Raw genomic sequence first — 24,549 nt, forward strand, 5'->3', positions numbered from 1 at the left:
TTCACCATCCCTTCAAGGATTCAGCATAGCAGCAAACCTTTTTATCAGTTTCATAGAGAGATCAGTCTTTCAAAACAGAAACCCACAGTCAGAAACTTAAAGTAAGACTTTTCAGAAGCTCCTAAATAGCCGAGTTCTTCCGGCAGGTCACCGGCTGCACGCACTCACTCTCGGTCATTCCAAACGTTCTGGTGCCCGCGTGCTCGCTGCGTTAGTCATACGAACTACCAGAGTACTAATGTTGCAAGAAGTTATTTCACAATTAAGACATTAAGGGAAACCATGAGTTTGTTTTCCCTTCGCATGACATGAAATCTCCCTCCCATTCACTTTTTACACAGATTTTAGTATCTATTAAAAACAAGGAAACAGGTACCCTATTACTTTAACTGCAAGACAGCACAATTGCAAATAACATCTTTGAGACACACAGTATTCAGAGCAGGTTTTTGTGACTAATAGCTTCCTACCCAACGCTTTCATTAGCAGAAATCAGTAACAGCTATTACATGAACAGGTATAAAAAAAGAGCATCTTAATAGAATTCTGTGTTTTCTGTGCACCTAAAAAGTTGCATGTTTATGTTTTAGACTATCCCATTAACAACTATTTCTAACTTGGTGTGTCATGAACTTTAGACACATACAGCTGAGTCAGTCATAACCTGTTATACTTGTGTTTTGTTCTAATGACTGAACAAAGCTGCAGCACTGTAGATTGGTCACATTCAGAGATGGGATCTTTTTTCCCCCCTCTATTCTTACGTTAGCAAATTACCTGCAGCCTCATGAGAAAACTGAACATACAACCCTTGAACATGACTCTTTATAGATTGAAAGTTGCTGTTGGCATTACAGCAGACCATCTGCCTGGATGAAATTTAGGTTTTGTTTCTAAGATGATTGCTTTCTGTATCACGACCGAAACCCCCATGTTTCATATGGGCATTTCAACATAAACATCCTGTTTTCGAAGCCATCGCCCTCCCCTCCCTGACCTCCCAAACACTCCTGAAGAAAACATGTTACTTTTTTTACTTTGCCTCCACTCGTACATTAATTATACTTCTGACCTCTTCAAATGACCTCTTCATACCCAAGTCAGGGGCTGGAGATTTTAATTCTTTGACTTTAAATGATAACTTACTATACCATTCCACGGACAAGTGCCAGTATCCAAATAAAAAAGATACAGAAAGAAAAGCAAATCATAACTTCACCCACAGTGTAAGCACCTGATCTTCTCCACTGACCTGGATGGGCGGGATGTCCGGCAGGGAAGGTAAATTCTCTGGGTTTGTTACAGAAGGAATGAGTTCAATTGCTGTCACCGACGGACTTGTTGGACCACGGTTTGCACTCGCCATTGTTGCTGTAGTAGGACTAGTTGGATTAATAGTGGTGTTGTGCACAGAAACAACTGGAAAAGGCCCCGCGTGCCCAGGGTTAGAGTGCTGTAGGAAAAGAGAAGAGACCGTGACTGCGTTACAGACAAATCAGACACCCACTGCATGTAAAATTGCAACACGTGCATTATATGATGGTCCTCAACAAAAAACTGGGGAGGGGAGGAACATATAAACTCACATTTCTGTCAACATAATCTGACAGCACTGAATGCAAAGCAGCTGCTGTTTTTATTTACTTGGAAAGAAACAATACCTTATGTGGCTAGATATTTAAACATACAGCACATCTTCCACGGAATTATTTTCATATATAGTTATATTTCCTTAAAGCAATTACTTCCTCCAAAGACAACTTTAGACTCCATATGTTCTGTTTACAAACTTCTTAAAAAAAAAAAAAAGAGTAACTGTTTCAAGTATTATAAAGTCATTTTTGGTTTTCCAGTCGCATTAACATTCACTGTCCAGAATTTTTATTCTTAATGCTATGCAGAGCTCTGCATCATGCGTCAAGGTTTGAATTTAAAAACGCTTTAGAATTTGGTTTCATTAAAAACCCTCAACTACATCACTTTGAACTTCACTATTTCTGACTATTCTTTTAAGAAACACGAAAGCTGAATGTCACTGAAAAGTGAAAAAGGAAATGTTCTGTTTCCCAGAACTAAAATGCAATACAAACATTGGAATTAATTTTCATTCTTAAGGTTTGAATTTTTTTGTGTTCAGCAAAAATGTCACAGCACAGTATGCAAGACGAAAAAAGCATATAAATGTGTGTAGCTGTGAGTTATGAGTGTTACAGATAAACCATTACAGCTGGAGGTATCTATTGTAATGAAAGTCTGGCACAATGGCACAAATGAAGCGTGTACACAGGATATACTTGTCTTTGAAGGTGAGGTTGCATCATGGAGTATTGTGGTCCATTGTGGCGTGGTATTCCTGGAATACGAGCAGCATTCTGAGCCATTCTCATCTGATGTGCTTGGAAAGCCCCACAGTTCATGTTACCCCTCTGCATGGTCTGCATGCTGATCAACCTGGGAGGCTGCAAGGGTTTTTGTTTTTTAAAATTTTTGCTTTTAACATGGAAAAAAGAAGCCAATCTCTTTCCACAGTAGTAGGTTTACCAGTTACATAACATCACGAAAAGCCAAGAGCTGTCACATTTAAAGTATGTCAAAATTTCAAAAGACTTTCACGTTTATAAACTGCTTTGTAAGTTTATATTTGATAGGGCAATTTTAAGTCTCAGTGTTATGGTAAAAGGTGAAATAAGAACATACAAGATACCTACCTGCTGCTGCAGGATTTGTGGACTCGTCTGCCTGGGCACTGACCCAGCTGGCTGCCCCATCCTCATCTGCTGCAGCTGCTGATGCTTTTGTGCGTACACTTGCTGCTGCATGTGCTGAAGTCGAAGCTGTGCCAGATTGATTTGTCCTGGAGCTTTGTTCACGTGGTTTGTTCCTGGAGGAGTCTGTCCAACCACTACATTAGGAGTGTAACTAGGAGTTGGTTTATTTTCAATGACAAGGTTACCTAAATAAAACAAAAAAAGAACTAGTTAAACAGTTAAATCTCCATCATCATCCAAAGACTGATAAATGCACAATACTCAATGTTTCTAAGCCCCTGTCTCACCAAGCCTATTACGAACTCCCACAGCACCTAATGCTTTAGGGCAAAGAAGGAATAAACAGCTACACTGAGAAAAACTACTATAAAAGGTTACAGCTATGGTGCCACAACCTACTGCGTGATGGCTGCGAGCAGCAACACACAGGAACCTCCCATTATGAGGTTCTGCTTTTCTTTACCTTTATAAATGTGTCAGACATCTTAGAATACAAAACTAGCTAAGCATTACTTCTTAATTCACCTGCCTTTCCAGCAATCACACAGACTGGTTTGCTACTTAGCCATAAATTTAGCTCCTATCAACAGTCCTCCTAATTATGCTCATTCATGCAACTTCCAACACATCAAGACATCCAGTATTACTCCATACGCAGCTAAATATGAAGTTCAGACAGGCAAAACTGATTCTATTTACTTGTCAAAAAAGCTTATTCCAGAAACTGAAGCACCCATTTAGTGCTAGCATGTTACACTAGAACCATCAGAAACACTTTAAGAGGGGAAAAAAGGGCCATTCCTAGAACCATTCCCACTGGAAATCAAAATCCGTGGAGAGAGCTTTGCTAACAGAAAGAACAGAGCAGATAAGGGGTGTGATCAGGACTGGGTGGGTTATGTCAAGACTTTTGGTCTTCTGCATTAAGAGACGTTACTGCACTCACGCACGTTGGATGAACATCCCCAACTCATTCTAGTTTTTCAAATAACACAGAATAAACAAAACAATTTTCTCACCTAAATTGACAACGTTCTTTGCCCAGAATGTAGGGTCACAATGGAAGCGTATTGCTCCATTGGCTGCTGGGACAGGATCACAACGTGCCTTTAAAATATGACGTAACTGGAATGTTATCTAATGGAAAGCAAAAACAAGACTGTTGAAGACAATGGAATCAAGAATGAGAATATTAAGAAGTGTGCATTTGTCCAGTGAGTTTAGACTGCTGGATCACCAACAAGGACTGTCAATAGCAAGTTTGGTCAGTAGCCTGGAAAGTACTCAATTCACCAGGAAAATCATCCACCGCACAACTAATTGTTTACTCAACTCAGAGGATTACAGAGGAGTGCTGTTACACAGTAATACTACTTCTGCAATGACTTGAGTGAAACACTGGTGCCTGTACAGAGCTTGACCCCATTCCTTCTACAATAATACCGTTAAGTCCTTAATTTACAAATGAAAAGTGGTGTACAAGTTGGGAAATTTATCCCATTATTACAGAAGGATTTTTTTGGTTTTGTTTTTCAAATGAGGCATGAACAACTCTCTGCCCTGAACATGTCTCTGCCTTGGGTATAATCTAATGAAGCTACAAAATACTTTGAAAATTCCTTTGACTAAACCCTCTCGGTACTGTACAGACAGTTAGAGGATGGTTCCTTACCAGCCGTTTACTGTATAGCAAAGCAGTACTGCTGCCACTTGCAATAGCCCAATTAGTAAAGTTCATCACATGCTTCACTTGTCGCGAAAGACCAGTGATGTCATTTTGTTGTTGTATTAACTTCATCTGTCTCTCCTTTGTTACATTCTACAAAGAAACAAAAACTTTATTACAATAGGGGCTTCAGATTTATGAGGAAAATATAAACTGCTATCAGAGTTCTCAGAGCAAAAGAAAATGTCAAAGCAGCTTATACTAATGCTCATATTCAAAGTGGCTAGAACCACCAAACAATAATTCTCTATTATTCCACTCTACCATTCTTCACAGAGGTATCAAAGTGCAGGGAAAATCGTGGGCTCAGAGAACAGCCTCTGCTTTATCCCAACTACGGAACCAAGACCACGCTGCCAGAGGCACAGCAGCGTGACAGAGAACTGGGGTGTCGCCCAGGCTGGGGCCCAGCGACGCTGCCGGTCCTAGTCTAGTCTGCTGCCCTGCTCCCTCCCCCTGCTGCCACCTCCCTGTACAAGCAAAAGGAGGGAAACTGATTTTAACAACAACCTAGCACAACTGACAGAGCAAAGAATGACGTAAAGTTGCATCAAACACACTGCATCAATGTTATGTGCTCCAGACAAAGCCCACAGACCTGTCTCTAGGAGTTCACACTCTGAAGAAAAACTTCTAAACAAGGTATCAGAAGACAAAAAGAAGCAACTCAACCATAAGTACTAATACATTTACATAAACCTTAAAGAGGTATTTGAGGAACAGATGAGATTATACACACCTTAGAATTACATTATATAGAAATATGGCAAACAGAACACAGAAAGGAGATTTTCAGACACTCCCTTATGATGGGCCTGGCCCTGAATGAATCTGAGGCACAGACATAAAACTGAAGGAAGGAGCCACAGGCTCTAGGTAGTGGAAGGATAAAGAACAGATTTAACTCCAACACACTATTCACAGGCAGCACGAGTATTGCAACACCTGCAGTCACCCCAAACAGTTTTCAAACATGGAATGTGAGTTCTCAATAGGGGACTGGAAACAGTGAACAATACTATTATCTTTTCTCTTAACTGTACCTCAAGGTGCTGTAAGAGAGATTTTCCTTTTTTATTGATTTCATTGATGAGGGTGAATATAGCCACTTTGATCTCCTGTTCTACTCGTTTGTTAGTTTCATTTACTTCTTTTATCCTAAAAAAAGAGAAATGTATTGTCAGGCAGTCACTTTATACTATGCCACCAACACTAAACACCACAGGCATCTTCCCACCCTTGAAGAGTGAAGGAGCAATTTCTGTATTGAAGTTCTGTAAGTACACAATTTATAGCTTGCTTGATTTCTAAAAGAGAAAACAACTCTTTCAAAGAAGCCATCTAAAATTACAGTTTTGGAAAATAATTTAAACAGTCTGAGATCAAGATAGTATCTCAGTTAACAACTTGTGTTTTACTTAAAATAATATGAAACAGTCCTTGTGGTTTACACACTTTATTTATGTATTTACGCAGTGACACACCCAGCCAAGACCACACATGTATGTACACACACGTATTTATCTCCATATCGTGTCTCTTTCACTATGAAGAATTTATGTACAATGCCTTAGACTTTTATGCCATTGTATATTAACCAGAAGGGAAGTCAACTCTGAATTTCAGATGGATCCCTCCACCTCCCGCAAAAAAAATCTTATAACAAAAAGGTTATTACATATCTGTAATCAATACACAATCAGGATGTTTCACTAACGATTTTCCTGGCATTAGTCTACTACGTTATTCTCCTGTGCTTCAATATTACTGCCTTTCAGTTTTTTATACCTCTCACCTCTTCATTATTTCCATCATTATCACTCTTCCTCAGTTTTAGTGTCTTCACTACTCTCAACTTCTTCAGACTCAAGCAAATCATCTTGAGCTCTGTCCACAGAATTTGAAATACAGCATTTCTTAAGCCCCATTGCAAATTCTGGATTTATTTGATCATATCCTGCCTTAATCTAACGACAACATAGGGTTGCAGCCAGATTCTTTACTTCACTTGTAGAAGTCAGAGCACAGTGCCCTGCCATGAGCCATGAGTGTAAAGACTTAAATTGTCCTTTTTTAAAGGGGCTTCTTCACTACTAGATGAAGCATCTGAACTTGTGACGTCACTCATCCCGATATGATCACAGGACCAAGACCCAGTTGTCCGACGACGATCTTCACTGTTGGTGTCAAATGCCCTTTAAGGCTCCTTGGACACAAGTGCTTTTCCGGGACAGCACAACCTGGTCTTCTACTCCAAAAAACATTCAACCAACCCTTCTGTCATGGTCTGAGCTCAGAGGGGAACTGGGGACCACACATTCAGTCAGCAGGCATCCATCCTCATCTGTGGCACATAACACTTCACGATCACATACGATGGCAATTTCATACTATCTGCTAACACTGACAACATTATTGTAATACACTTTTTCCCATTCCCTGAAGTTTTTATGATAATGGATTTTGTGCCCTACACTTCAGGAAAGTAATTGAATGGCACGTCAATCATGTTAACCATGATCTTTACACAACCCAATCACATGCTGCAGAAATTCACTGAATTTTCAGTGAAGCCAGAAACTCTTACGAAAAAAATCACTACAATGTGTTACTCATATATGCACCACCCATTATTGGCCTTGAATTCTTATCAGACAACGTTTTGTGGCATTTCTTGAGCTTTCAGCTTGATTATTCCCCATGTAACCGGGTTTCTGTGTCTTCTTCAAACACGTAACAATTCTACAGCTCATCCTCCTGATTCACGATGGTGTTCTCTTTTGGGTCCCTTCAAAGACTTCCATGCTGAATCAGCACATTAACATTTCCCTTTTCATTGCTTCCATCTTCACACACTTGTCTCTGACATGTCATTTGTTCTCCTTCCCTTACAACTTTTTTAATGTACGTGGTACCACTAAGAGTTAAAAATTTGCACCAGAACTTCTCCTTTTATCTTTGGTACACTTCCTTCCACCCTCGTACTTCCCATCTCCAGATGATCTGTCATTTTGCAAATGATTTAAAAGTTGCAGAAGGCTCACAAAACCACCGAGAATCACAGTGGAATTCCCTGACCTCCAGCACACCACGTCACCACAAGTGGGTGAAAAGCCAGCAGCAGTCATGTGTGCTCTGTCTCTATAGTCAATATTCTATATGACGTTGAATTTAAGCTAACCCTGGAATTCTTAAGTTAAGCTACCTAAGGAAAAGCTTGTCTTCCTTTCAGGTAATTACACTAAGTTTAGCTTGCCTAATTAAAAACCAAAACCAAACCTCCCCAAAAACCCCAATTTCCTATTCAATTTCAAACCAAGTTTTTGTTACACCATTATCAGCAGCATTCGTATGAAACAAACACATTTCAAGAAAAATTTATCTCTACAGCCAACACTTCTGTCACCTAGAGCTGAATTTAGCAGAAACCATCGACACATTTGCCTTGCCTTTTTTATTCCCTATTTTTCTTTTTCCTCCCCCAAGTTTAATAAATGTGTCACATCTTTAGTTCTACTCAAAGTTGCCATAGAAGACATCATCTTTCCTGTAACAATTTCCAACAGGTGCATAATACTGTAGGGAAGAAAACATTATACAAAGTAATTAAGTCAAATACAACTAAAGAGACAGAATCGACTAAAATGTAAGTGTTACTCCAGTCCCATCAGTCATCTTACTGTGATTCATTAGAAAGGCAATGTAATAGTAACAGTTAATAATTTGGGGGCACTTACCTATTCTGAACTTGGGTAGCTGCAAAATTTACGTAATTCTTCTTCTCAAGAAGTTTGGCCAGTAGGTTCTCAATTGCACCCTTCTGGTTCTGAAAAGCTTCTTCCAGAAACTGGTACCTTTTCAACAGGCAAAAGAAGGCATCAATCACCAAGGAGCAATGTGCTGAAACTAAGGGTTCCCAATTTAAAGGTAAAGCTATGAAATTTTGAAAAAATATGACAAAACACACAGGGGGAAAAAAAAAAAAAAATCAAAGTATATGTATGCCCATCGGTGTGCAAAATGTTTCAGTACTGCTAAAATCCTTTGTAAGTGTCCAGAAGACTGAACCTCTGCGGGTCACTTGCTAATTCCAACTACACAGGGAGACAACGCGCTGCACTGTTTCCCAAGATAGCAAGCTATGGACCACCAGCTAAAGGAGATACCAGAAACTTCAGAGTTTGGCAAATCATTTTGTTAACATTAAGATGAGGAAAATGCACTAATAAGTTAAACACACATTAAATGATACACCCACTATCCCAGAAAAACAGTTTTTCAGCTGAGATTATACTGCTTATATTTGACTGAGTTAGTTTAATCTGAAAGAAAATGTGTCTATTAAAAAAAAAAAAAAAAGTGAAATTTTTTTTGATACTTCCAAGTGAAGAATGTATCATTCCCTTCCAAGTCCTTCAACCAAACAGCTACTGTATCAAAGGGACCTGCCATTACTTCATCTGAAAAGAATGCAAGTAGCTACATCAAAGGAAAATAATGAAATTAGCTGCATTTTCCTAACACACATCACAAGAGGAATCAACAGTGCAACAGAAGCAAAACCCCTACGTAGAAAATGTCGAAGGGAATGAAGTAGCGCCAAGAGTTTTCAATTTGCTGATCGGCTGCTCAACTACCAGAAGACTCCCCCCAGGCTCCAGGATTCCCATCAGGCATTTGCCACTCCCTGTCTTTGCAATAAGTAAACTTCATGCTTCTGAAATATAATTTAACAACAGGGAAAACGTCCCAGAACGTCTTCCCTTCTTACTACACTAAATCCCAACATTCAAATCGGCAAAACACTCCTAAAGTGAAGCACCTCATAAGCTGCATTAGCAGCAACTATACCATCTCCCAGCCACAACCGAAAAAGAAAGTAGTATCATCTTTTGTCAAAATCTAGAATGTTACAATCTAATCTAACAGGAAAAGATTGTTTGAATATATGGTTAAATTTACAGTAACACTGTTTCTTGCTTCAAATTATTCACAATTATGATAAGACAGACTTAGTCAAAGAGAACACTGTTCACAACAGAAGTGACTCTGCTCCTGTTCATTCAGTTTGTACCAGCAATAGACAAGTTTCAACTACAAGAGTTTAGATTCCTCAGTCTCCATGTTAGAATGTCACTTTTCCTAAGAACAGTCTAAAGTTCTTGCAGACAGACAGCATCACAAGATTTTTGGGTACTATAATGCAAAAAGTACCATTACTAAAGCCCAAAGGCCACAAAACTTGAAATGTCTGGAAATCTGCAGATTTTCTAAAACTGTTTTCATTAAGCTAAAAATCAGATTTCCACTTTAAGGAGGGGGAGGAAAAAAAAAAAAAGATCTAGACTTACCTAGTACTGCTAAAACTTTGCTGTAGCTCCTTCTACAGCCAAAATACTTTTTTTTGGTTCTAATATTGTATTGTACTTTTAGCTTCCAAAGTGTGTGGACTGAAAACTACCTAAACTAGAGGAACCACACGCCATTAGGCTGCTAAAAGAATGTCAGCTTTCTACAGAATCACCAGCAATTCTTTCACTTGAAATTCTGAACTGACACTGGACCGTGTTGCTACCGAAATGGTGATTCATCCTCCTTTGGTGAAAACTATTAGGATTTCAGGTAAGAAGTAAACGGGAGATTAAAATCAATTCGAGTTTCCACTTGGCATGATTTTCCTTCAATGACTTAGTGAGCTTCATAAAAATCTCAGTTGCACTTCATGGCAGACGAAGCAGTCTCCCTAATCATCTGTAATTCACATCTGCAGACAGAACAATTTTTAAAGAATATTCTGCAACAAAGCATGCTAATAGCAAAGTATTATCTTCTACTGGAAAAGAACAGGTGAGCAGAACAAGATATATCTGTTAATCCGTTAGTATCATGCACAAAACAGATGCAAAGAAACCAACTAGAGAAAGTTAGTTAAGATATCCTAGAAAACCACACTTTCTGGAGAAGTGTGTGTTTCAGGATATTTATGATCAAGACTATGAAAGAACAGAGCAGGAACGTTTGAGGTTGTTAATATTTTAATAGTATTATTTCGAAAAACAAGCAGCTCTCCATTAGGCTGCTGTAGCAGTCTATGAGACTAATCACTAGTCAGGGAAAAACCCCAACAAATTCAATATTGCAACATACTGTCAAGCACCTTTACGAAGAAGTGTTACTTGTAGACTGACTAGGAAAAGCAGTGTGGCAGTGACTGACAAATACATATTTATGCCCAGATTCTCTATTATAACTCTGTGAAACACTTTTTCAAACATTCAAACAACTATACGACACAGCTGCTGAAGAGCAGGAAGTTTTACTGTATCGTAAGAGGTTCTAGCAGCTCAGAGAAAAGCAAGCTCCAGAGACAAAACCCATCATTTCTTTTTACTTGGAATGAGGCAACTTTCAACCAACTAAAAATCAAACAATTTTTCCCTCTGTACTAGAAAATTATGTTATTCTATGGGGCAAAATTTATACCTTCCTTTACAAAATTACCCTAAATTGAAAGACTGTTGCATAATAAAATATGCCCTTTCAAAAAATTACCTCATCCATGACTCACTTTGGCTTCTTTACAGAACCAGGTGTTCAGGGCTGTAGCAATTTCTATTCAAGTCCTGAATAGTGACAGCACTGGTAAATGCCAGGCAAGTTAACGCCTGAATCGCACCAAATTGCCTCAGACCATGTTGTTTCAAATCTACTCTTAAGCTCAACCAACTGATCACTCCAAAGTTTTCAGCACTCCACACAGGTTCTCCTTTGCAAGGGATCATTTCAGTCCGACAAAGAGTAAATACAATATATAATGACACAACTTCTAAATTAATGCCATTTCATCCTCTGAAAAAGTGCACCACAGGAATTAAGACATGGTAATAGTTGTACCTGTGTTCTTTGTGTTCCAGTAACTGACAGTCTCTGCATGTCAGCCTGTCACATGTTTCACAGAAAAGTTTTAACTGCTCTTGTTTGTGGACAGGACAGAAAACAGGACGTTGACCAGATGCTCCCACGGCCTCTGTTTTTAAAAATAAACCATTTTTGCATTTTAAAATAAAGTTTAGACAATCTGAAGAGCAAAATGACTAACTTCCACGCTAAGTAGCAACCAAGAATTTGGACAAAGACAACTACAGATCTGTTCTCACCCTAAAGTTACCATGAATATGTTCTCACTGAAATATTTACAGTGCCTGTGGTTTATAGCTGTTTCTGCTTTATTGTATTCGAGCAGAAGGAGGAATTCCTCTCCTGTCACAAACACTCAAAAGACATCGGCACCTGTAAGAATGTAAAAACTACACAGAGAGCAGGATCGTGCACACCTGCTTAAAGACTAAATTGCATGCCATTTCACCCGTGACACACTGAAGGATGGATCAAACCTCGCAAACTTTTATATTGTCAAACACCCATAGGTTTTCTAAATTATCACTTCAAAGCCTTTATAAACCTCATCAAGTGATATGCAATGGAAGTGGTAAATGCAAAGCAAACACTGCCCGTGTTGAGTGACTCAAACCCCAGCTAAACTGCTTCACTTCTCCACTTATGCAAATAATGGATAACGTCAGAAAATAGTTCCAAGTTTACTAAAAAGTGCTGCACGGTCTTCTAAAGATATTTTGAGCTTAGCACAGATGAAAGCAGCCTTTGGAAGATATAGCATGTAAGGTTTAAAACATGAATGTCTTCCTCAGTCTCCAACATTTCTGAAGCTTGTTATATCATGCAAGTTATTGTAAAGAAAGAGAGCTCATGAATCTACAGCTGACACTCATTAATAGCAATTTAAAGTCTCTGGGGCATATCTTGGAGTCTAACAAGAAAGAAGGGAACAAGCTCCTCCGAGCAAGTCATGAACAGTCATTTCCCACAATCAAGAGAGTTACTGAGGATCGCCGTACATCAGGCTACGTTCTCGCCACTCGCTAGCACGCCGACTACGCGTGGGCTTCCATCTCATAAACACCAACCTCAACTCCTGACACAAAGTTTACTTTGCTGGAACAGGCATTTTTCGTCACCTCCCCACTCAGGTTACTGAAGGGAAGCGGAGCTGTAGTATCAAGTTGACAGTCACTCCTAATGAGAAACATCAGGAATCCTTTGCAGGGCCTTGTAATTTGATTTCACCTTAAGGGTTTCTCATCTACTAGGATTAATAAGTTTAAACTTAAATAGGCAATATTTCTTATTAAACAATCGTATTGAGACATACAGAGAAACCTCTCCAAAAATGAAGTTTATTTGATAGAGCAAGTGAAATGAGATCGTTGTCTAAAAGAACTAAGCTCAATAGCAAACTTTTAAACTATAAGATTTTGACAGAGTTGGAAGAAAGTAAAGCAGTGTTACTCCTTTGAAATCACACACGAAACAATCATGAAGATATTTATTTTAAACGTAGAGAGAATGTAAAATGTCAAGATGTCTCTTCCTCAATATGATCAGTCTTCATATACCCATAGAAGCTATGGGTCTTTAAATCGGAACTTTTATCTTATTTACAAATAAAATCTCCTAAGCTAAAATCCAGTTACCCTTTACCTGTTTTGAGAATGTTTTCCACATTACCTCAGTAGGTTACAAATTATATACAGTCAAATGACAGTTTAAGAATTAACTTCTAATAAAGCTGCATGCCTAAACAAAGTATACACACACTTTGCACGTTAAATTTTGCTGAGATATTAAACCTAAAATAAATTCAAATTCCACATTTACTCAGCAATATCAATACAACAGACCATCATACTGAATATGACTGTAAGCTTATCTGTATATACTGGGAGAACTATAATTGCTCCTTAGAACCATGTACAGAAAAATACGTAATTCCATTTCCTTGGCCAGTGGATAAGATTACCAATATGTCACTGCTCTCCAGATTTCAACACCTCCATTTAGTTAGTTATTCTACTAAATTAAAGGATTATTACGAATGGATCTAAATCCTTTCCAAAGACTGCAGTCTCATTCTGTTTCTCCTGTACGTAAGATTTTTTTTTTGACGCTGAACATCAAACTGTACAAAGTATTAGCAAATAACCCATTTTAGTCTAAAATTTAGTTTTCTCTCTCTTCTTAGAGCTACCAATTTTGCACTGGTAGCTTTTTACTAAACTTCTCCCAAATTTCTGGGGAAAGGCATACAGCTAGTTGTTACCTAAATAATCCTCCCTCTCTCTTTTTACATGTGCCAAAGAGAAAATATTTTTGCTATGGGCAGGACTAAGTGATATCCAAACACTCACCTGAAGATACATCCTCTTTTTTTCTGATCATATGATCTTTAGTAAATTTTACTCGCTGATGAGCTTCTATGCAAGTCTTGCACAACCATTCCCCACACTCCACACAAAATCCAACAGCACTAGCATTATCTTCACAGCTTGTACACACCTGCAAAGGGAAACAGTCGGTTACCGTCATTTTCCTGGAAAGCATTAACATGTACAGAAGCAAAAACTGCATGTGAATTCTGGCAAGCAGGAAAGTGCCATACCTGTTCTGACTTCTCATCAGAGCTGCTTGGTGTTTCTGACGTGTCTTTCACAAAGTAGTTATCGACCAGATCGATCTGTCTGCATTCTTGGCGGCATATCGGACATCTGATTACACCAACTGCAAAACAGAAAAAGTTTCCCAGTTCTAAGAAAAAAAGTGTGAAAAACAACATGCCCAGAATCAAAAGACGTCAAGAATGAACACAAAAATCCTCAGACTGCTCATTTCACTTGGGTACATGAACAGATTCCACAGCTGACATTACCCTTAAAAACCAGCTGTTAGCTGTGTATAACACATTTCCCCCCAAACCCCACCCCAAGAACAAACCCACAAACCACACACACACCTCTTCAGAAAAGGATCCCTCATCTAGAATGAAGTTGTGACAGTGTCCACATCATACTCAGTTTTTCCTGATTTCTTCCCGAAAAAATACGTATTTTCAGTCAAGTCATTTGTTCTCTCCAGGCAAATATTGTCTTTTTTTCCTCCCTCATTTTAGTTTGTTAAACTCAAGACACCTGTTAATTACTTTTTATAACCATCTGTTGTCCAGTCTGTCTTAAAACAAGCATGAAGAGAGGTGTGCCTGACAGCCAGGTGTGCCTTTAGCAGTGTTCCCGAAAATGTCAGCAGTGGCGTGTCACAACACTCGCCCTATACAACAGAGGAGGTTTTCTAACGTAACCTATTTCCATGAAGTCAGGAAGGCAGATGCAGTAATATGAACTGTCTGAAGGTTTTTCAGCGTTTTTTCAGATCATGTTCTGCTAATACCAAAACACAAACTAATAGCAAAAAAACCTCTCATGCCAACTACAGGTGCCGTTCTGCAGCACTTCCAACACCCGGCAGAGATGTAAACGTGTACGCACATGGCTTTAACACTGGGGATCAATCAGACAAGCTCCTTTCCAGTATCCTGCTCTGTTATCCTCTAACTACTAAATTACAGTTTTAAGTCCTCAGCAGAGCTGAAGAGATGTTACTACATGAACCAAACTGACATTTAAAGATGTACTACAAACAACCTTTAAAGGTTTGAACACTTGTTTAACACTAAGATTATGGTTAACACTTTCTTCCCAGAAGTGTCATCTAGTCCTGAATGAAATTTCTATACAATTTTATTGTGAATATCATTTTCAAGGAGAAGCTTTCAAAGCAATTGGATATTTTTATACACTGGGACACCTGAAACAACTTTGAAAAGTGTAATTAAATGATGCTCAACTCCTTTGTGGATATTCAGTTAGAACAGTAGGATTTATTTCAGGGAGATTAATTACGTTAGTAGTAAATTAGCATTAATTTTTTCAAGTGCTAAAATTAACGATGGCTTCAGAACACAGAAGATTCACTGCAGAGCAACAACAATAATCCAACTAAAAATTTCTCAAACCAAAGGTGCTTCAAGAGCAGGATGTGAAAAATAATCAGTATTTCAGTACCGACACGTACAAGAGCTTTCATATACACAATGAAGCCTCCCCCACATACAGAACCTTGAGATTTTCTTACTAACGAAAATAAAAACTCTTTAGGGAATACTGTATGAAAGCCATCTATCAGTTGATGTGTACACACTTACAGAACAAAAATTTCAAACATTTACCAATAAAACTATTCTATCTAAACCAAACCACAGTTAAACCTGATTTTTAGTGCTGTCTTGGGTTATTCACACAAAATCTGCAGAAAACAAAAAAGGCAGCCCAAGATCTATAGTCTTTATACAATGCAAAGTCAAATTCCACAGATGCAAACTGCTTCCTGTAAGGCAGATTTTGTTTTGTTTTCAAACTAGACAAATCACTGACAGCTTGAATAAAATCAAGCCTTTTGATGTCAGAGCCATACAACTGGCCCTCGTGAGCCAGATTCTGACCGCAGGTAACTCCGCCTCGCTCACTGCTTCTGTGCCAGAGGAGACAGGGAACAGGTAGTTCACAAATACTGCTCTTGCACACTTTTTTGCTCAAACACACACTTTTTGCACCTTGAAACTCAAGCACACTTTGCACACAAGGGGCCACCAGTGTTCTGCAAGTATCTCAATAGCTCACGATCCTAAGAAAGGGCCTTGCAATTCTCATTCAGCACATTACACTTCATTTTCACATCTCAGCGCCCGTTATTTCCAACAGTAGCTTTCCAGTACTCTATGAGCCACTACATATCTCGTACTCATCCATGTCCTGGTCTTTTAATCTAATATAAAACAAATTAATGCAGCATCATTTGTACTAGAAACCAAACTGCACTGCTGAGAAGATACAGATGTAGCTGATTTTGTGAGGGGAGAGGGAAAAGTAGAGAAAAATCACACTGAAATAGCATTTATGTAGAAGAAAAACAGAAAGAAATCCTTACCTGCCAAAACCTGACATAATTTGCAAGCTAATGAAGCTTATGGTAAAAATGTAATGAAAATGTATTTTAGGACAAACCAAGGCTCAAATGTTTATATAACATACTAGAAAAACAAGGTTCCACTGCCAGTTTCAGTCCAAAAAAATCCTTAAGAAAATTAAAATGAAGTAAAAATACCATCCTGGTATACCCCAGCAGGACTTATTACACTGTTTTTTTGCATCAGTTTAAACAGAAGCTTAATACTGTTTAAAAAAACAAAACCCAAACCAAACACATTAGCCCGAGTACACACATTTCCACTGTAGCTCTGCTTTCAAAAAAGACATGGAACTACATCCAAGGAACAAATCAAACCGCACACAGCAAAAACTATTGTCAAGAGATCAATCTTTTTTTCTAAATCACAGTTGAATTAGAATTAGACACATTCATAGAAATTATGAAGGTCAGAGTGGTTTATGATCTCCCCTTAATCCTAATTATTACCATAAAGACTTCCCACATTCTCAAAGATGGCTTCGTGTTATTTAGACGCCATAAATTGATACTCCAGAGTTTAACAGCAGCACTAAAAGCAAAAAGTTGACAATCACGAAGTTTCTTTCAGACTTCACATTTCAAATCCCATATAGCTCAGTTTCACTCAACTGTAAAACCGAAATGCTTCTTCCCTGGCAAAAATATTAGAAGAAATAGTAAGTACTGACCGCATCACATGAAACTCCACACTGAGGGTCTAAAACGTTTTGAACAGCAGTTCCTTTCTGACTTACAGTACACTATCATCAAAATACTGTCATCAGCATCAACTAGAGGGACACAGTTATACTTCGGGTGCCAAAAAAAGGAGAAAAAAAACCCCACAAACTTCACCAGCCATCCACAGACGTTCCTGTGTACTTTCATGAAGAAACCCAAGAATAATCAGCCTTTGGACCCAAAAGGCCACAGAAAATGATGAGCTATTTCACAAGAGCTGCAGGTAACAGGAATGGGCTTCCAAGCTTCTTACACTGCATTTAAGAGGACTGACATCACCCGTTTTTCTACTTGTTCATACCACAAACCTCACAATGGTGTGCAAGACCTGTAACAACCATAAGCATCAACACTTACTACCTCTCTTCCACAGTACTTGATGCACACAGCTAGCTCCATGTACCAAATCTTCCTTTCCCTGCAATTTCCAGTAGCACCACGCTGAAATGAATCGCATCCTATTCCAAATTAATTGTGCAGTTCAGATAGATTCTAGTTTTTGTCACACACTTCCCCAGACATCATCCAGAACAGCAGAAATCTTTTCAATCACACATGTTACTGTGCCCCATCCACTGCTACATACAACACGTAGCCTAAAATGAGATTTGTCTCTCTTTTACCCTGCCTAAGGCTGATTTAAGTGAGAAGCAGGAATAATGTCTTACCTGGTAATTTGGTTTGAGTGTCAGCAATCCAGCAGGTAGGAAAAGCCTGCCTTGCACTGCCACCCCCACTCAAAGGGAGATAGGTTTCACTTGCCATCTTCTCACACCATGAGCCATTCCTCCCTACCAGAGTTTCCACAGCCTGCAACAGAGGGAGAAAAGAAACTCCCAGATTCCTTGCGACACGCTCCTACGGAGTCTCCTGACACAGGAAGAGCAATTCGCCTGAGACACTACTCTGAGATGGGGACTGCCACAAAGGAGAACCGACTGAAGCACAGCCCGCACCAAGGCGGTCAGGGACGGGCCTGCAGCACGCCGGGGGGAGCCAGCCCCGGGCAGAGGGGGCGCGAGGCTCTGCGGCCAGGCCGAGGAGAGGCCATCCAGCCAGAGCGCTTCCGCACGGCTCCAGCTCCCCTGGCAGCTTCTGCTGAGCCTCACCTGCACTTTGCAGCAGAGCACACGATCCCTCAGGTCAGCTTTGTCACAGCAAAGAGACACGAGCAGCACAAATTTACTACGCAACGTGTTGAAGCACGAGTTATACGACTGCCAGACGTCACATCTTCCCTGCGCTGCGCGTGTTCTTACTGGTCAAAGTCTTTAAGAACAGTAATGAGAGCAGAGCATCCACGTAACCCCTTTAACTGCTCACGATTTAGATGAAGTACACTACGCCACAGGCAAAGGACGTCAGACACTGCAAAACTGACGTAAATTGAGGAGAAAAGGTGATTTTATTTTCATAAAAACAGAAAGACTGCTAAAAAAATCTGCAACATAATCCAGCAGCAAATCACAATGGAACATTTCAAGGAATTTAAGATTTCAAATAGAAGATGCTTTTAATCTACCATAGTCAACTAACACCTAAAGCTGCAACAGAAGTACTCTTCTTAACTGTAACTGAACTATGAGATCACCTTGTATATCTTTATGTTTAAAATTTCCCAAGGGTAATGACATTTATCTGATGGCTATTTGCATACATCTCAAAATAGGTGATTTTTTCAACAGGTTAATATAACTATGAAAGCCTTCATCTTGAACTAGTTTCAACACGAAATTTATTTAAAACCTGCTTAGAATTCATTTCTTCAGTCCAGCATCTTAATCCTGACAAAACCAAAATACTCTTCCAAATTTTAAGAATGCTTGAGAGCTACAGAGATGGAGGGAGAGAAACTTGATTCTCTGTACTTCCAGTCTTGTAGGACCAAACCAGAGAAATCATCTCCAGAGAACACTTATGTCAAGTCTTCGGCTCCTATACCCACTCCAGCTTGATATTAAGGAATTCAGATTCTTGGCACTTTTAACCTAAGCTGAAATCAACTGATCTGCCCCCAGTACACCTTTGCTAGGCAAGACACATTCTGCCCAGTAAGACAGTATATGTCCAACTCATACTTACTAATTTTGCACAAGAAAAAAAAAATGGAATTTTCTGAATCTTACTCTTTGCTCCCTACCCTTACTTCTAGAAATTCCCTTCTGGAATTTCTTCAGTTGTTTCAGGGACCATGGGTGGAAGGGCGAGGCTTCCTGAGCCAGTAAGAGTTAACCTGTTACCTAGCCAAATCCACATACCGACCTGGTTTTCTAGTTTTTGTTTACAAACACTAGAGACAAACTGGGTGGGAGTCTCCAGCACTGTAGCCCTGGGGTTAGAGAAAGGGGAAGTGGGGAGGAAGGAAAGTGGAACACAGTTACAACCAGCCATAGAGACTTACCTACTCACCACAAACATTACACGAGCTAAAGCAAAATAGCTACTTTTAGAAGTTAGCTTTTATAAAGGATTTTATATGAATCCTTTTATGAAGGATTCATACATTCACTTGTTGACTTCAAGTCCAAGTTGACTTCAGTCAACTTAAAATTAACATGTCACAGTCTAGCCAAATACTTCCTACACCTTACAGAGAACAAAAAGCAATAATGGAAAGTAAAGTCACTGAAGTTCTAACTCCAAGACAGCCTTTGGCAACAAGAGACTTCATTAAGGGTATTGCTGAGGGTGAGGAGATCATCGATCAGAATGGGGCAGGGCATGGCACGCACACAATGTACGTGACCACGGGATAAGACGCTGCAAAGAGCACATTGTACTTCAGTAGCACCGCTCACCGCTGGATCCCCTCCATCACTGGGCTGACGCAGGGAGTTTTTCCAGTAGTTCAAAATGATAAAGTTAAAGTATCTCTAAAAGCGTATTCAGATATTGAACCCAAACGCTTGCATCCCTAAACATCCCTACTTACATACCAAAATTCATATTTTCATAAGATCCAACTCATTTAACGTCAGCTGTGGACTGTAATACAAAAACCGTTATCAACTCTTTAGTTGCTTCATGACATTCAAGAGTATTAAACCCCTAAAACAGGAGCATAAAAAAGTAACTTTGACCTCACTTTAATACCCTAAAATAGGTTTAAAGTACCTTACGGGCAAGAAGCTGAACAGGTTCAGGGGCTGCATCAGCAGGTCCAGCAGCAATCCCTCCCCTGTTCAGCACACAGCCTAGGGACTGGGCCAGTCTGGAGTCCCCAGCGCAGGACACACCGACAAACTGGGGCAAGCCCAGCAGCGGTGACCACGCCGTGTGAGGAGAGGCTGCAGCTCTGAGACCACTCAGCCTGCACCGGGGAACCCCACCAGCGCCAGCAGCTCTGCCCAGAGGCGCACGGTAGAAGGGCCAGCATTAACACATGCGAGCAGGAACGGGGCAAAACTTGCTTTGACACAATATATATTTCAGATATTTACAACAAGGATGGTCAAACAGAGGCTCAGAGACGCTGAAGTTGCCATCCCAGTAGACAGTCACCACGCAACTGGACAAGACCCTAAAGAACATCCTCTAACCAGACCTGCCCTGAGCAAGAGGTCGAGCCAGACATATCTGCAAGTCTTGCCAACCTACACAGTGCTGTGCTCCTCCAAGAACAGTCATTTTAAAGAAACAGCTTAGATTTTCTGTTGAAACTTATGAGACGTCAATTAGCACTAGCCTAAAACTCTACCACATCGTCCACTGACAATCAAGTCATCAACCTTCTACAATCCTAATTACTGTTGAGTGAACACCATCATTTTAGACATCTGGTTTTAAACACATGCGTTTGTTTTCAGTTGAAATGTGTCAGGCTGATTCCCAACACAAAAGTACTAAGTGAATATACGAAAATTCAAAATCCTTTCAGATGATTACATTGTTATGATGATGATAACGCTTCACAGTTCAGGAAATATTTGCAAGCACCCGTGCAATCTAATAACTCAGACTTCCGTTTTAAGTTCAAACTTGGCATGTACACAGTCCTTTAAGGAATGAATCTCTGCCATGTTTCATTTATTGCTCGAGACCAATAGTAGTTACTGCATGTGCAGAAGCGTAAGGGTCCAAATATGTTTCTGCAGTCGTACATCAAAACCCCTGTTTAGTTTCAGTGATTAGACCTTGAAATAAACCCTCACAGGTCAAGTGACACAATCAGACTGAAATCTATCAGAATATACTTTTTTTAAAAAAAATTAACTGCTTTCAAGGTCTACTCCTAACTCAGCTTTATTTTTTTTTTTTTTGGACAAACAATCCTTGCTTATATCACAATTGTCATGCATTGACCTGACAACACATTATATTTAATAAGGAAGGCCAATTTATAGCAGTCACAGACATCAATTCTTATAAAAATAACACATGTCTAGAAAACATTATTTTAAAATACACTATTAATTTAGACTGAAATTTAAGTTTCAGACCAAGATTTTTAGTAAGTCCAGAATATGAACTGAACATTTTTCAGGATTCAGCTTTTGCTGGGCTCCAGCATATATTCATGACCCTCACTCAACAACACAGGAGAAAGCTAAAGAATCAAGAGAGTTCAAGCAATGAGTACGATGGCCTGCATTTACACAGCTTGAGCAGTCTATCTGATGCAGGAATTTTCAGCTTTCTAGACTGAAAATACAGTAACTACTACCAAACTCAATTTAAGTGATATGTCCCATTCTCACAGACATCATACCATTCTTATGTCTTCCAACGCAAATTTTAAACAGTTACTGCGTAATTTACGGTACAATTAATACACAGTTTCTAAATACACAAACACTGGGTATGGGAGTTGAATTCGGCATATCAAAATAATTTACAGTGCTATATATTATAGCACTCAGTAGTAAATGTATTGTTTCTGAAATCACACATATGTGCACATTAACCAACTGTGTATGCTTCCCTTGGGCTCTCTGAAAGCATCTCACAGCTCTTTTTCAGTTTCTCAGCCTAATGAAGATTGTGACATTCACAAGGAGCTGGGAGAGTCACACATTCTCTCTATTGAGATAATCTTCTTAAGAGAGATTGTGAATACCCCCGTAAGGCAGTGAAACCTCAGAACGACCTATCTTCCGAGGAGCAGAAGCAGCAGTGAGTGCATAAGAAGTTGCCTGCAGCATCTGTGTAACTGTCTGAAATCTCTAACTTAGAAATAAGCATTTTTCAGAATACTGTCACACAAATAGAAGGTGGTATTTTCTTGTAACCTATTCAATCTGGAAGGAAGAGTCCAGCCGGACAGCTGAAACACCAGGCATTAAGAAATGATCTATCCACCAAATAAAATGCACATTCCAATGACCTATTAAGTCATTACACTGAATACGAGATGCTACTTTTTATGTTAAACAAATGACATAAAAATACATGTTTTAAATACATAAGATCAAAAACTTCTAATGTTTCCCCAACATAAATGTTAACAACAGCAAAAAAAATTATTTTACCAGTGCAATAGGTATGAACCTACCGGTTACTTCTTTATAATACAGCAAACCACAACTTTAGATATTGTTTTAAACTTTAGTCAGTGTTTCTCAAACTTTTTCGAATTGAGACCATTCTTCTGTCTTCATTAGCAGTGTCTCTCAAGGGAGTGGCAACAGGGTAGAAGATGATGCCGGTACAGACCACGATGCCTTCGAGCATCCCCGTGGGGCAGCAGCAGCGTGCTGTCAGCGGGAGAGGACACTGGCAGCCGGGGAACTGCTCTGTAGGCACCAACCTCGCACGCAACTCCTGGTAAGCAGCTTCCACAGTTATTGCCCAATAAATACACGTATTTACTATTGTAAGTACTGACAACCTTACAGAGCAAAATCTAAAATTAATTAAGAAAGCACCTGGGAAAATATCAAAAGAAAAAAAACAGTTCTTTTCCACAGCATTTGTAGTTCTCTTATCTAGGTGTAGAGACACTGAAAAATAGCAGGGAAATTTAAACGCATGTAAAACAGGACAGCATTAATCCAGCAGCGAGAGCCTGCAGTTAAGTGTAAACTGCTTCAGGTATAGCTATGGGTACCACTTCCCATTAATTCTTCCTTCATGAAAAAACACCTGCTCATGGTTAAGGAGACTAGAGAAGCAGCAGAAGTGGAAGTAACCCTTCATGACTACCAAAACCCATGCCAACAGGGAAGGAACCTGCATGACTAAGCAATGTGGTGCTTCTCTGTATGTTGAGAATGTCCATTTTGTACCTGATTTACTGGTAACCATTTCATGTGCCATTCCACTGATTCAATTTACGATGTGCAGAGAGAGCTGCCCACAAAACCGCATCTTCTGGCTGGTCAATGTCTCATATTCTTAACTGACCTGCTGGGCTAATACCTCTGCTCGTGCAGATTTACGTACCACCACACATGGATCATTCACGTCGTTACCAGTACACGCTCCTGGACCCTGTATCCACATCTTGCTCACATCACCTAGAAGTTTTTGATGCAGCAATCCAAAGGTGAATTCTTACTTCACCAAAGCACACAAATCAAGCATTCTTAAGATGTGCTTGACAGGAATTGATATTCCAGTTTATATATACACTTCAGAAGCTACGCTTTGTGTTGTTAACACACTTGTATCCTTAAGACATAGCGGGATTCAGATAATCCCGCTAATTGCTAGTAAAATAAACCTAGCTTTCCAAGTTCCGTATCTTTCACTAGCGTATCTAACACAGAACGTAGGATCTGGAATTTAACAAGAAGGATCACAAGGCCAACTGAGTGCTTCAGTTAGTGCATTTATGAACTATATTTAATGCATCATCTTTCTAGAACTGATGGACTTTCTAAGACCACATCCCAGATGAACCCCTTCTGATCAGTTTGGATGAAACAACCACTACCAACAGGTTAATTCCTTCACTACGCAACACAGGAAAGGCTTGAGTCCTTGCTAAAACCAGGAAGATGTCACCAAACAAGGTCTCTTTGAACACAGGGCCCAGTTAAGACCTGCAAAACCACTTACCAGGGCCCTACTTTGGTCTGTAGACCACAGCAGGTGAGTCATTCCATTAAAAGCTCCAGCAGCTTTTCAATTACAACCCTGAACATATAAAATAAAAAAATAAAATTCGAGATGTGATTTCAATAAAAACACCTGGAAGAAGCAGTCTACACTTGTTCCACGGCACAGAAGTTAGGTGTGTGTAGTGGACAGGCACGGCGAGTCAGCTGACAGCGCTGCTTTACCTCAGCTCGCAGGACCCTCCGGCGGCGGCCGAGCCGCGCACACCGGCCCCAGCTCGGTAACACCGTCACAACCGGCAATTCCATTTCACTTAGACCCGTCTTTTCTTCCGAGCGCTGCAGCGCTGAACAGCCGAGCACCTCCTGACAGACGCGCCTCTACCACAGCACCCCTGAA

At 39.7% G+C, this 24,549-nt stretch overlaps 1 protein-coding gene across 2 annotated transcripts in view; it reads right to left on the reverse strand.

Annotated features, from left to right (window-relative positions):
• The window catches only part of TRIM33 (tripartite motif containing 33), a 33,440-nt gene that overhangs the window by 8,216 nt on the left and 675 nt on the right, over positions 1-24,549 (reverse strand). Inside the window, exons 1-11 of one of the 2 annotated variants that reach the window (XM_074893363.1) lie at positions 17,820-17,951; positions 14,012-14,130; positions 13,761-13,908; positions 11,389-11,521; positions 8,232-8,348; positions 5,538-5,652; positions 4,441-4,587; positions 3,788-3,905; positions 2,709-2,953; positions 2,295-2,459; positions 1,253-1,453 (exon numbers count right to left, since the gene is read on the reverse strand). In XM_074893363.1, the coding sequence (XP_074749464.1) occupies positions 1,253-1,453; positions 2,295-2,459; positions 2,709-2,953; positions 3,788-3,905; positions 4,441-4,587; positions 5,538-5,652; positions 8,232-8,348; positions 11,389-11,521; positions 13,761-13,908; positions 14,012-14,130; positions 17,820-17,916 (1,605 nt within the window). In that variant the 5' untranslated portion in view covers positions 17,917-17,951. Of the gene's footprint in view, positions 1-1,252; positions 1,454-2,294; positions 2,460-2,708; positions 2,954-3,787; positions 3,906-4,440; positions 4,588-5,537; positions 5,653-8,231; positions 8,349-11,388; positions 11,522-13,760; positions 13,909-14,011; positions 14,131-17,819; positions 17,952-24,549 lie in introns of those variants that run through there. The other variant, XM_074893362.1, reaches the window with a different exon arrangement.

Source organism: Strix uralensis, chromosome 24, assembly GCF_047716275.1.
Source record: "Strix uralensis isolate ZFMK-TIS-50842 chromosome 24, bStrUra1, whole genome shotgun sequence".
Taxonomy (NCBI): domain Eukaryota; kingdom Metazoa; phylum Chordata; class Aves; order Strigiformes; family Strigidae; genus Strix; species Strix uralensis.